Source organism: Glycine soja, chromosome 4 (genome assembly GCF_004193775.1).
Source record: "Glycine soja cultivar W05 chromosome 4, ASM419377v2, whole genome shotgun sequence".
Classification (NCBI taxonomy): domain Eukaryota; kingdom Viridiplantae; phylum Streptophyta; class Magnoliopsida; order Fabales; family Fabaceae; genus Glycine; species Glycine soja.
Window position 1 is genome coordinate 5558140 of NC_041005.1, and position 12666 is coordinate 5570805.

Here is a 12666-nt window from a genome sequence, read left to right on the forward strand (position 1 = left end):
TTCATATCTTTCTCTTCCTTTCTCCCCACATCACTTAAATATTTTATTGTTTTTTCTTTCTTTCTTTCTTTTTTCTTTCTATTCCTCACTTCATTATACCCATCCAGCCCAAATTTAGGGTGGATATTCAACATTTTCCTCTCAATTAAAAACTTGTTTATATTGAATTCATTCATAGTGATAAATACAAAAAAAAAATGCATCTTAAGATTATTTCGTACCAAAAAAAATGATTAATTTTTCGTTTATTAATTAAATGAGATAATACTGTATGAAACTAAAAAAGATTCCTAACTTTATAAGATAATTGATTCGTGATATATTATCAAAGTCTCTATAATTAAAAAATTTAGAGTTTGATTTTTTTATCAACGTACTCTTTTAATTCTTTATCTTAAAAAAGTTAACAAACAGTAGCATGTATTATTAACGCGTCAAACTCGGTTGTCTGTTCTGTTCACCTTTCTTTGTATATTTTTGGTGGTTGGTGGGAGGTTTCGTAAGTTTAATCCCACAGTAGTGAGAGTTTGTGTGCTTAACTATCATTTTATTCTCAATATTATTAGTTAAATGATAATCAGTTTCCTATAAATATTAGTTAAAAAATTTAAAGTAAAAATATTTTTATTAAAAGAAAATTATATTATTTGTGATTATTTTTATGTTCACCTATAATTTATGTAATAAATATTCTTTTCTTTTAACTTTTTAATCAATACTTAAAAGATAGTGATTAACCAGACTCATATTTTTATTATGTGTAACCTTGTTCAGTTTCAATTGAAATAATTAACAACTATCGTGTTCCAAGGGTGCCTGGGTCCTGATTCCTGAATAACTGTTGAGTGTCTACGCAGTACAAATTCTTTGTCATAAATGCAATGCATGTATCTTATTTTCTGGTCGTTTGGTTGCTTTATTTATTAACACCAAATCCATCACACAAGGTCCCAGTCATACAACCAAAAGCTGAATAAATAAATAAATAAATACTCCCCTCTGACATTAAATTTAAGGCATGAGAGGACTCATTCTGGCTATATATATATATATATATATATATATATATATATATATATATATATATATATATATATATATATATATATATATATCGGGCTTTTATCCCATTAGGTTCTCCATAAACTTTATTAGACAAAGTAAACAACAATACTTTTGAAGATGAAGGTTGTGCAACCATCATTTTTATTTATTTATAATAAATTAGCTATCATACTGACTATAAGAATCTACTTGCTGATTGTATATTAGATTAATATTTGTATTGTTCCCGCTACACTACCCATACCATAGGCATCAAAGTTGGGCTTGTCTTCCTTCCAGGCTGAACCCATGATAAACTATGAATATTAATGAAGCTTCGTTTGATAATGTTTCTTCACTAGCGTTACCACATGTCCTGTTAGAAATCGTGTGTAGTCTTTTCAAATGATACATCAATAGTTGCTTTATGAGAATGCATGTGGAGTACATGTGCTATTATAGAAACTCTGACCCTATTGTCTTCTACCAAACGAAACTTTGCATTTGATTTTATGCAATATTTTACCAAGGAAGTCAGGTCTGGCGACAGCAGAATTTACTTCACTTTGTTACTGGTCACGGGGTGAATTGAATTCTGCACTTGATCAGCAACACCCATCTTCCATTCATTCTAGTTCCCACCCCGGTTAGTAGTATTGAACAGTTTTAAATCTTTTTACATCATCTTTCTTAATAATACTTTTAATTACTAAATAAAAATATTAATTTTGTATAATAACAAATGCATATAAGTTAACTTCTACAAATTAACTTTAGCACAAACTAGTTTTAGCTTACAAGATAAACTTATTTCAGTTTCTTCTCCCATTTTCTTGTCCTATAAATTTATCCAAACATGGAAAAGTTTAGTTTCAAGGCGAGTTTTTGGACGGGCTTACAAATTTTCATTCATTATTTTTCATAAAATAAACATAACAGTACAAGGGGCATATCTCAGTAAGTATCATTACATGATATAGAGGTTACAATGACAAGTTCCAAAAAAAATGAAGCCTAAAAAACAAGGGCTTTGGTAGTAAAAAAAACAACCCATCCCCCAAAGGGAAAAGATTGTGACGACAGACCTGTATAATAACTTGCTGCCATGACCAAAGCTCCCGATGACAAAGGCTTCATAAAACTCTGAAGAACTGCCAAAGTAACCAGGACAACATCACCACATAAACTGGAACTTCAACATGCCCCTTGACTAAAACTTAGACCCAAAAATCGCGTACAGAGCATAAGCTCAAATACGTTAAAAATTGGGTAAACACCACTGGAAAGACTCGATACATGTACTGCTGCAAAGAAACAAGGACAAGGACACACATGGTGGCAAAACCGATACAAAACAGTGCTAAAAACATCGGGTGCCAACACTGGAAAGAAAAATACCTAACTCCAGAACTCGGTAACTATGCTGGCAGAGATAAACAGCCATTTTGAAAGTGGCATCCCATCAACGGAGTGCCAAAAAACTCGTAACAGATTTCCAATTAAAGGAAACCTGCAAAAAAGAGGTTTAAATATAACTGTATGCTCTGGAAAAAAGAGAACCGAGTACTGGATGATGACCAAGATCCATCGCGAATGAACCCAAAAACACTAACGATCAACACTAACTATAAAAGCTGAGGCATTTTCCTGTTCAGTAGAGGATGTCACACATGCAGAGATGTCCCAGAAGCTTGTCAACTGAGCGGCTGCTGATTGCATTGCAAAGCTTGATATTTAATCCAGCAAGGGAACGGCCCAATTTTTTCAATGCAGGCACGCTCTTGTCTGAAACCAATGCGCAACCTGCCAAAGAAAGTACCTCCAGGTTGAACTGTTTTCCTCGGGCAAGGGCTGCGATACCAGTATCAGTGATTGCACACCTGGAAACATCGAGATCAGCGAGCACTGGGCAACTACCTGCAATAGCCATCAAGCTAGCATCACTGACTCTTTTACAACCATCAAGGCTTAGCACCTCGAGAGTCCATCCATGTGAGTTAACCATGGACAAAACTACTCTGTCCGTCAGATTTACACAACCACTTAGATTAACTTTAACCAGACCAGCCTCAGAGCTCTCCAGCAGTGGAAGAAACCCTGCATCTGTTACTCCCTGAAGTCCACTCAATTCAACATGCTGAATCCGAGGACACAGCTTTCCAAGTAAAGCAAGGTTAGCATCGCCAAATCCAGGGCAGTCACGGATTGTTAATGACCAAATTGATTCAGAAGGAGATATTGCAGGCAATTCCATATTGAGATCTTTGATCCCATAGCAGCTAATCAGAGTAAGAACCTTCAATTTTGCACCACAGTTAAAAAAGACACCAAAGAGCCCAATTTGGGTAATTCTGTGGCACTCTTGCAATTGTAGGCTCTCAACTGATGGAGCAGCCCTGGCAAACGATACCAATCCCTTGTCTGACAGAAAAGCACACTTCCGAAGCTTGAAGTTTTGCACATTTGGACAACCCCTTCCAATAGCTTCAAGCCCAACATCTGTTACTCCTCGGCAGCAATCAATTGTGATTGAAGTTAGTTTCTGCAGTCCATGGCCATTACCCATAACCCAGAACCCTTTCTCACTGACATTTGGGAGGCAACTTAGGACAAGATCGGTAACTGCAATGCCGTAATGCCCAATCACTGCTAGAGAGAGATCAGAAACATTCAGCGACTCAAGCTTCACCTTTGTTAGAGCAAAAGAAGCTGAAGACAACACACCAGCAACTCCCTGATCACCAACTCCAGAGCAATCCTTGATTGAGATAGACCTTAGATTGGGACACTTCCCAATAGCTTGTAGACCTTCATTGCCAATGTTAGGACACGACTCTATTGATAACTCAGCCAGCTTTGGACAGTTCTTTGCAACTGCAATTAAAGTCTTGTCAGAAATATTAGGACACTTGCATAGGTCAAGCTTCTCTAACCGGTGACACCCGCTAGCAATCTCAATCAAGCCTTCATCATCAACAGTAGCAACATCCCATAGAGAGCAAACCTTTAGAGAAGGGCACCCATGAGCAATTGCCTTGAGACCTACACTAGTCACCCCACGATCTGAATTGCATCCACGAATTGTAAGCTTCCCCAACCCTCCTCGAGAGGCTGTCCCAATGGCAATGGCAGCAAGTCTTACATCTGTTGCCTTCTTTCCCTCCAAGCTTCGGGATAGGTATCCTTCATCACTAATTTCCTGATTTTCATTTCCAGTACTTTCGTTGCTGTAAGTTTCATTCTTACAAATACTGCTCAGAAGCATAAGCCAGCGCTTGGATACAGAAGCGCAGACACTCCTATCTTGGCCTGCAGGCAACCTTCTAAGGATCTCAAAGAGGCATTCATCTGGCAAAGATTCAATAGATGTCTTAGGCTTCTGCTCAAACCATTCTCCACTGATATCAAATGGAACACTGAAGCGAGACCTCTTCTGAAGAGGAAGGTAAACATCAACTTGACGGCCAAGAGACAAGAAGAGACACGGTTCCTTCGGGTTAGGATAAATAGGACCCCCATGATAAAAATCATCATTTCCTGAAAAACCAAACATGTCGAAGGTCAAGATGGCGACAAAACTACACATAAATAAATAAATAAATGTGAATTCACACAAGTAAAACCACAGAACGGATCTATTCAATAAGTGACAGGCTTCAACAAACAATAGAAACCAGATATTTTCATGAAGCCTTTAAAGGCAACAGCTGGCTCAGGTCAACTATGAACAAAATTGCTGATCTCACTCAAAAGTTGAACCTTCTGTTAAGTGATCTCAAAAACAAGATCCAATTTCCAGTAAAGACTACACACACACACACACACAAATGACAGACCTTGAATCTCTCCCCATCTCTCATCAGATCCACCGTGAAAAACAAAAATTCAAAGAATTCATCACTCAAAACCCAAATAATAATTTTTGGCCAACCAAACAACAAAATAAACATAAATAACCCAAACTTCAATTTCATATCTAAGGCAGCCTCCAAATAACAACCACAACCAATCAAAAAAATTCACAGAAATACATATACAACAGCCAGACCTATGAATCGGCAAAAACATGCGATCAAACAAAAAGCTTACCGGTAAAGCTGAAGACTTTAGACATGGGCACAGTTCAAAAAACCCCGGGAGGTGAAATCTGCTCTGTTCCACACAAAAGAAGGCTTCAAAGACAGCGAAGAAGAGGGCAACGAAGAAGAAGAACTCGTGAGAGCAAAAATGCATGGAAGAGAGGGAGAGAAGGAGGAAACCCTATGAGATAGGGCAAAAAAAAAACAGAGAGAGAGAGAGAAAGTGGTGGAAAGAGAAATGAAGGTCTTGGGGTAGTGAAAGAGAGGTCGTTTTATTGCAAACAGATTCGAGTGCACTGAATGGGAACGTTCCCAAGTGCAATGTATCTGAACATACAAAGTGGGGTTTCTTTGTATTATTCTCCCACAAAATGAATACCAGATACCACATACATAGTGGTTTTCTTTTCCCCTTATTTTCATATCTTGTCTGGTAGGGGATGTTTGGGTGAACGAATGTTGCACAAGCTATTATTTTGGAAAGGTATGATAATTTACTGAATCAGTATAATCTCTCTATAGCACATATTTAGTGTGCGTTTGAATTACATTATAATAAAATTGATTTTGAATGAAATTAATTTTATAAAATTAATTATGATTATAATTAATTATGAAGTAACATAATTTTTGTTTTGATACCAGTTATTAGAAAAAGTTATTTTTTTAAAAAAATATATGATTTAAATACTTTGAATTAAAATTGATTTGAAGTGTCATGATCAATGTGTTTTATGTTTATATACACTTAAAATTAAATAAGCATGATTAAAATTAATAAAAATATGTGTATAATATGCTTTTTGAAATAGAACCACTCCTTTTTACAAAACATTAAAATTGAATAGAATAGATAATAAAAGTATTAAATTAGAACAAACATTAAATATAAATGTATCTAAATTAAAAAGTATAAATAAGAAAAATAATAAACATATGCATGATAATCAAACACATGTAATTTTTTTTTTATTATTTCTCCTTATTGCTTCAATTTTATCATTGATTTTTTTCATCAAAATTAATTCTACCAAGATAATCAAACACATGTAAAATTTTGGCCAAAATTAAGTTCGACCCATTTGATCTTGTTTCACCTTGATTTTAAAGTCAATCAAAATACTTTTTTTTTTTACTGCAATCCAAACACACACTTAATATTTGAATTCTTGTTTATCCATTAATATAATTTTAGGTAAATGTTTATTTATTTTATTCAATTTTTTTTTCAAAACTAGTTATGCATTTAATTTGTATTCATGTTTTTCTAAAAGAAAAATTAACCAAAATACACACTTAATATTGCTATATTACTTTTTCTAAACTTATATATATAAAAATGTCTGAATTTAGTGGAGTAAAATATAAGCAATTTTTTAACTAATTTAATTTTATTTAATTTCATTATTCTAAAAATACCTTTAAGAGTTAATTTTTTTATATAAGTAGGAATTTGTATTAAATTTATATATTTTGTTCAACCAACTGAACTAAACTTTTTTATCCTTTAAGTTAATTCAAATGTGTGGTGAGGCTATCTCCAATAGATATGATTAAGGATAGTTTATAAAATATATTTTTTTCACGTGAGATTAAGAAAATTAAACAAATTTAACTAATATGCTTAATCATTGCAAAATTAACTATGTTTGCTTGAAAGGTGTACTGTGTTTTTATATATCATAATTGGTACGCATTAAGTTTGTAAGAGAGGTTTAACTTAATTAGTTCAACATGATCCCTGAGTTATCGGTTGAATCAAAATGATATTCATTCAAAATTTATTTTTTTGGATTTAAAAACTATCAAAAGAGAGGACTTTTTTTATAAAAAAAAGTAAAACCAGAGAAGAAAACATTATTATAATTTTGATTACAAATTTATTGTGTTAATCCACCCTAATATTTCCTCCGTGACTTTCAAATTTAATCCCAAAAGGCCAAAACATAAAAACTTTGGATTTCATGCCTTCCAAAATAAGTTTTGATACTGAAATTACATAATGGTATGGATTCTATACCAGAAAACAATAAATAAAAATGTTAAAAAAATAAAGTAAATTATACTTGGACTTCCTAAAATTTTGTGAAATTACACAATTTTTCTTATTTTTTTAATATTTACAATTCCCTGGAAACATGCTATAATGTTTTATTAAACAATTAAGATGGATTATAGTAATATATAAGGAGTGCTTGTGTAATGTTTTTCAACCAGTTAAAGGAATCAGTGTGAGGGTAAAAAAAAGCAGAACAAATTTATATAAATTCACTAAATCTCATGAATATTTAATGTAATTTACTAAAAAATCCTTCAATATGCATGTTATAAGTTCATGATTTCATTCATTTTTAGCGGTATTTATTTACAAGGCAGGTCCAATGAACATGGAGACATAAAGGAAATATTAAAATTATATATTTTAATGAAATAAATTAATGAAGTTAATTCATTCATTTTTACAAGTTTTTATTTACAGAGTAGGTTCAACGAACATGGAGACATAAAGGAAAATTTAGAAATGAGATATGATTTATAGTTTTAATATAAATTTAATGAAATGAATTTATTATTTATTCTAGTTTTAACGAAGTTAATTAATTAATTAATTAATTCATTTATTTAATAAATATTTTAAGAATAAAAAAATATAAAAGATACTTAAATTAGAAGTTAGTATTTTAAAAATATTATAAATTACTAAATAAATTTATTTAATGAACAATAAAAAACCTTTTCGACTAAAAAAAAGCTAAAAACTAATTAGATAGCTTGTCAAACATAACCTTACTTAATTCCAAAACATGTGAACTTTGGATTTCTTGCCATACAAAATAAGTTTTGATACTGAAGTTAAATAATGGTATGGATTCTATATAAAAAAAAACAAAAATAAAGTAAATATACTAACATCTCTTGAAATTTTGTGAAAACACTAATTATTCCAACACTCCTTATATATTATACTAATTCATCTTAATTGTTTAAAAAATATTACAACAACGAATGATTTAGTTAACTTCATTAATCTATTTTATTAAAAGATATCATTTTAAATTTTTCCTTTATGTCTCCATGTTCATTGAACCTACCTTGTAAATAAATACCGGTAAAAATGAATGAAATCATGAACATCTTATTTTTAGTAAATTACATTAAGCATTAATGAGATTTCATGAAATTATATAATTTTTTTAAAAGTAACTATTATAAAATTATTTTTTATACATGTCAATTTATGATTAGACAAGAGTAAAAAAAATTACTGTTTTCAATATATTTAAATTAAATTCTTGGTATACCTATTAATTTAAAAGTTTCGTTTAAAAAATAATTTAATTAAAAAATTAGAATGCAATGTATCGCAAATTAGGGGACAACTCTTATTTTCTATAGGTTAATTTTTAGGGTTAAGTTAGACACAAATTTAAAGTTTAAGATTATTAGCCAACTTAACTTAATTAGTATAGTTTAGCTAATTAGAGTTACTAAACTCAGTTTAGTTAGTTATACCAAGTTAGTTAGAGTTGGTTGGTTAGTTGAGCTATAGTATATAAACTCTTGTATCAACTTCTCTCACAATTAATCAATAATAGCAAGTTGATCGATTCTGCTAACTCATCTTCTGTCCTCTTCTTTACACTGCAAGCTACTGTAGTTTTTCTCCTCCATGTTCATGGTGATATTTGTGAAAGATTATATCATAATATCTGTTAGGACAAAAGATAAATGATGTATTCTTAATTGTTTTGATTTAACAAATAAAATGCCTTATGTAATAAGATATATTCTATGATCAACAAATCAAGTGTTTTGATTAATATACCTAAAATCAAAATGTCTTTTATAAGGAGTTATGAAATAAGACTCATAATTTAGATGAAGTACTATGATCATTACATATCCATGTCTTTTATTGTATGTATGTATATCGTCTGTCTTAGATGCATGATTTTTTTGAAGCACACAATTAGTTGTATTCTGATCGAGTATCTTATACGAGAAAGTGCAAAACTGTAAATAGGAAGGTCAACAAAGTATATTACATATCAAAAGGCTTGCTTATGAATAAGAAAGAGAATGTCAATATACTTTCTTATTCAAAAGGAAACATCGTCTCTACCACAAGATTTCGTGGATGAGAAATAAGAGATAACACATGATGCCTTATCTTATTAAAATAACTAATTGGTAAAAAAATAACATTAAATGCTATGTTAAATGCTTTAACCACCATTTTTCTCATCTTTTTAAAGACAGACAAAAAAGATGAAGGAAACTCTCTGAAAAAGCTCATAAGAAATATATTTCAAGAAGTTCCTATAAATACAAAAGAATATTAATTTGTACAAGATATACATAAAAGAGTTGGCATTGTTGAAGAGTCTCAGTGATTGCTTTTTTAAGCTCTATAGACCTTGTAAAGTTTCCTTGTAGTTAGTTGTAAATCTAAGAGAGAAAATACTAGTGCTTACAGTACTTGTAATATAAGTTATTCATTGATTGTTCTCTCTCGGGTTCGCACGTATTCTTTAGTATGTCCAAATTCCAGGTTCGTTGCTTGGAGGTAAATATCACCACACCATCCTTTGTTTATATACGAGTCTTTTGCCTGCCAACTAATTTTGACCCAAACTAGGGACTTTCCTGTAATTATAATACCAATCATGCTCTTTCACCCCACAAACATGCAATGTACTTGGATTATTATTATTAACATAGCATAACATAATATAAACAGAAAGTGATCGCCTTTGCCCTTATTCTCGAATATTGTCGTCCACTTGGGTTAATATATAGTGATAGTTTGCAAGTCAATTCCCTTCTTGAAATCGCAACCTTGGACCTAGCTAGGGCTGAAAAATCAATATTCCAATATCTTTCGTGCGATATGATGTTGCCAACTCATCCAAGATTCGCAAGTGTGGTGCTGCGTACCTGCTGTATTTGACTATTCTAAGGTATCATCCCTTGCTTCTTTGCAATGCTTTTTTTATCCTCCATATTTTTCTTTTAATTTGTTACGTTTCCCCCCTTTTAGGTTAATGATAATAATGATTAAAACAGTCAACTTGGAATAGAAGTTTATTTACGCTGATGATTGTATATTTGAATAGTGAATAAATAAAAATTAATTTAAAAATTTATAAAAGTTAATTTCTGAGAAAATAATTAACTAATTTATTTATTTTTATATTGCGATTCTGAGATTTTGTTCTTAAACATGGGCTATTTTCTGTTTAATTTTTTTACACATGATTTTATAATTATTTAATAGTATTTGTGTTTTTTAATTTTAAATTTAACAATTTCATCATGACTGTCTCACATTGTCAGTATTCTCATGATCAACTATATCGTTGTTGTTGTTGTTGTCATTTTTACTGTTCTTACTGTGACATTTTTTTCTATCATGATTACATTGTTGCGAAGGATACATCTTATGTATACAAAAGAGTGTTGATTACATAGTAATGGATTTGGCTTCTCAGCTGTCCCTTTAAAATTATATAATTTTCATGATTTTTAAAATTAAATGTCACCATTAAATATTAATACAGTTGTTATGCAGTCAAATTGATGAGGCAACACGAGAACAATATACAAAGGGACAACAAAGAAGTCAAATCCCCATTACTATATATCAACTTTAGTTCTTGAGCACTTATATTACCATACTAGTAATTATTAAGACACGTTTAAATCAAGAATCAAGAAACATGTTAACCAGCCTTTAGGTCCAATTTGGAGGCTACAGGCTCACGATTATTTATTCTGCAGTTCTCTCTTTCACACCCCTCTTGCTGATTTTTTTTCTTCTTGTTTTACAAAATCACATGCAACGTAACTACATGCTAAAAACTGAAATTCAAGACTATTAATGAAGTTATAATAACTTGGTCTTAATCTATTCACATGCATGTTATAAAACCCTTTAGGTGTTTTGTCACTCGCTGCCGTATATTTTGTCTCACTCTCCTTATTATCTTTGACTCAATGTTACAAATGCTGCCTATGAAGCAACATCACCATGGTGCTGTACGTCTGTGACACACAAAATAAAATAAAGAAGCGTGCCGTTTCTTCTTATTTCTCATGCCATCACATTCACAACATCATGCCACTATAAGTCACTATCGGAAGCACACAGAATTTCTTCTTTCAAAACTGCTATAACAAATAAAAAAGTTTTGCAGAAGTTAGCATTTCATTTCTTTAAAACCATACATTATAATTTATTAATGAATAAGATTTTGGCTTCACATTTTAATTTATATGTGTATATTTTTATTATAATTTCAGATATTAATTTTTTCTAATAAATAATTATAAGTGTAACACTGTACTTTATTTTTCAATTAATATACACATTTTCATTTAATAGAATGATAGAACACAAACTCTTAATATTTATCGCACCACCAATAAAATATTATTAACATGCATGACAAAATTTATTATATTTATGCCATTTGATTTTATTATTTAAACTGATTTTCTATGTAAAACATTTTTAATTTAAAAATCGTCATTAACCCCAGATGTTATAGACTTCGTCTTGGCAAAGTTTGAATTTACCATCCTGGGAGCTTTTAGAATTTGATGCAGTTCCTGAAGTTTATTTTCTTCATTTTGTCAACTGACAGTGCTTGTGTTTGTTTTCCCCTAAATTCTATTTAATTTGGGCAGGTTGTCCATCACGATCTTTTTATGTGGAAATTAATCTCCTCTTGCGTGAAACTATGACTACGCCACTTTAACAACTAAATCAAATTAAAACAAGATGAAACGTCAGAATTTAAAAGTGACACTCCTAGTCCTAAGTTAGAACGCATATAGATTCTGCTTCTGCTTGAGGTGGAATTTGACAGTATCCTTATTCCTTGGAACTTTGTTTTCTGAAATCTATACAAAATTAGAAAAGAGATGGTAGTCTTCTACTGAGGCAAGAAACAGATCCGTGTTCGCATGTTTTTTATGGTAGAATTTTACTTTCATGCTAATAAATTCATTTTCTCGTCTGTTATTATAAGTTTTTATTTATTGAATTGTTGCAAGCTCCTTTCATGACAAAAGCTGAAACCATAATACAAACTGCTATTACTTAATGTTTTTAGTTAATGTACAATTGAGAGTACTGTTTTTGCAGCATTCTCTAATTCCACTCAAATCGGATAAGAAATAACAAATGGCTCAAGAACATAAACAAGTCCTTCTGCTGATAAAACCTCTCGTGTTAGTTCTCAATATCAGCACTTAGGACAGAAGCTTGCATCAGGTGAAGCATGAAATTAACATGACATATATTTTTAATTTCCGTAATGATTTTAGTCATCTATTTTTTTTTATTGGTTTTAATTTTCATAATTTTTTTTTAAATAGTTCTACTTACCATTTATTAATGACGTGACATGTATCCAAACACGTCACCTTAAAATGGTTATTGACACGACACAATTAGATACATACCACTTCATCATTAGGTGATGATAAGGACCTTTTTTTTTATAAAAAATATGAGGACCTAACTCAATAAAACAAA

The 12666-nt window shown here is 31.1% G+C and overlaps 1 protein-coding gene across 1 annotated transcript; it reads right to left on the reverse strand.

Annotated features, from left to right (window-relative positions):
* Positions 1–1926: 1926 nt before the first annotated feature.
* On the reverse strand, positions 1927–5483 carry LOC114408963 (EIN3-binding F-box protein 1-like). The gene is made up of 2 exons (XM_028372206.1): positions 5134–5483; positions 1927–4581 (listed from the first exon to the last, which is right to left on the reverse strand). Exons 1-2 carry the CDS (start codon positions 5156–5158, stop codon positions 2696–2698), a joined length of 1911 nt encoding a protein of 636 aa, XP_028228007.1. The 5' UTR covers positions 5159–5483; the 3' UTR covers positions 1927–2695.
* Between the last annotated feature and the right edge of the window lie 7183 nt (positions 5484–12666).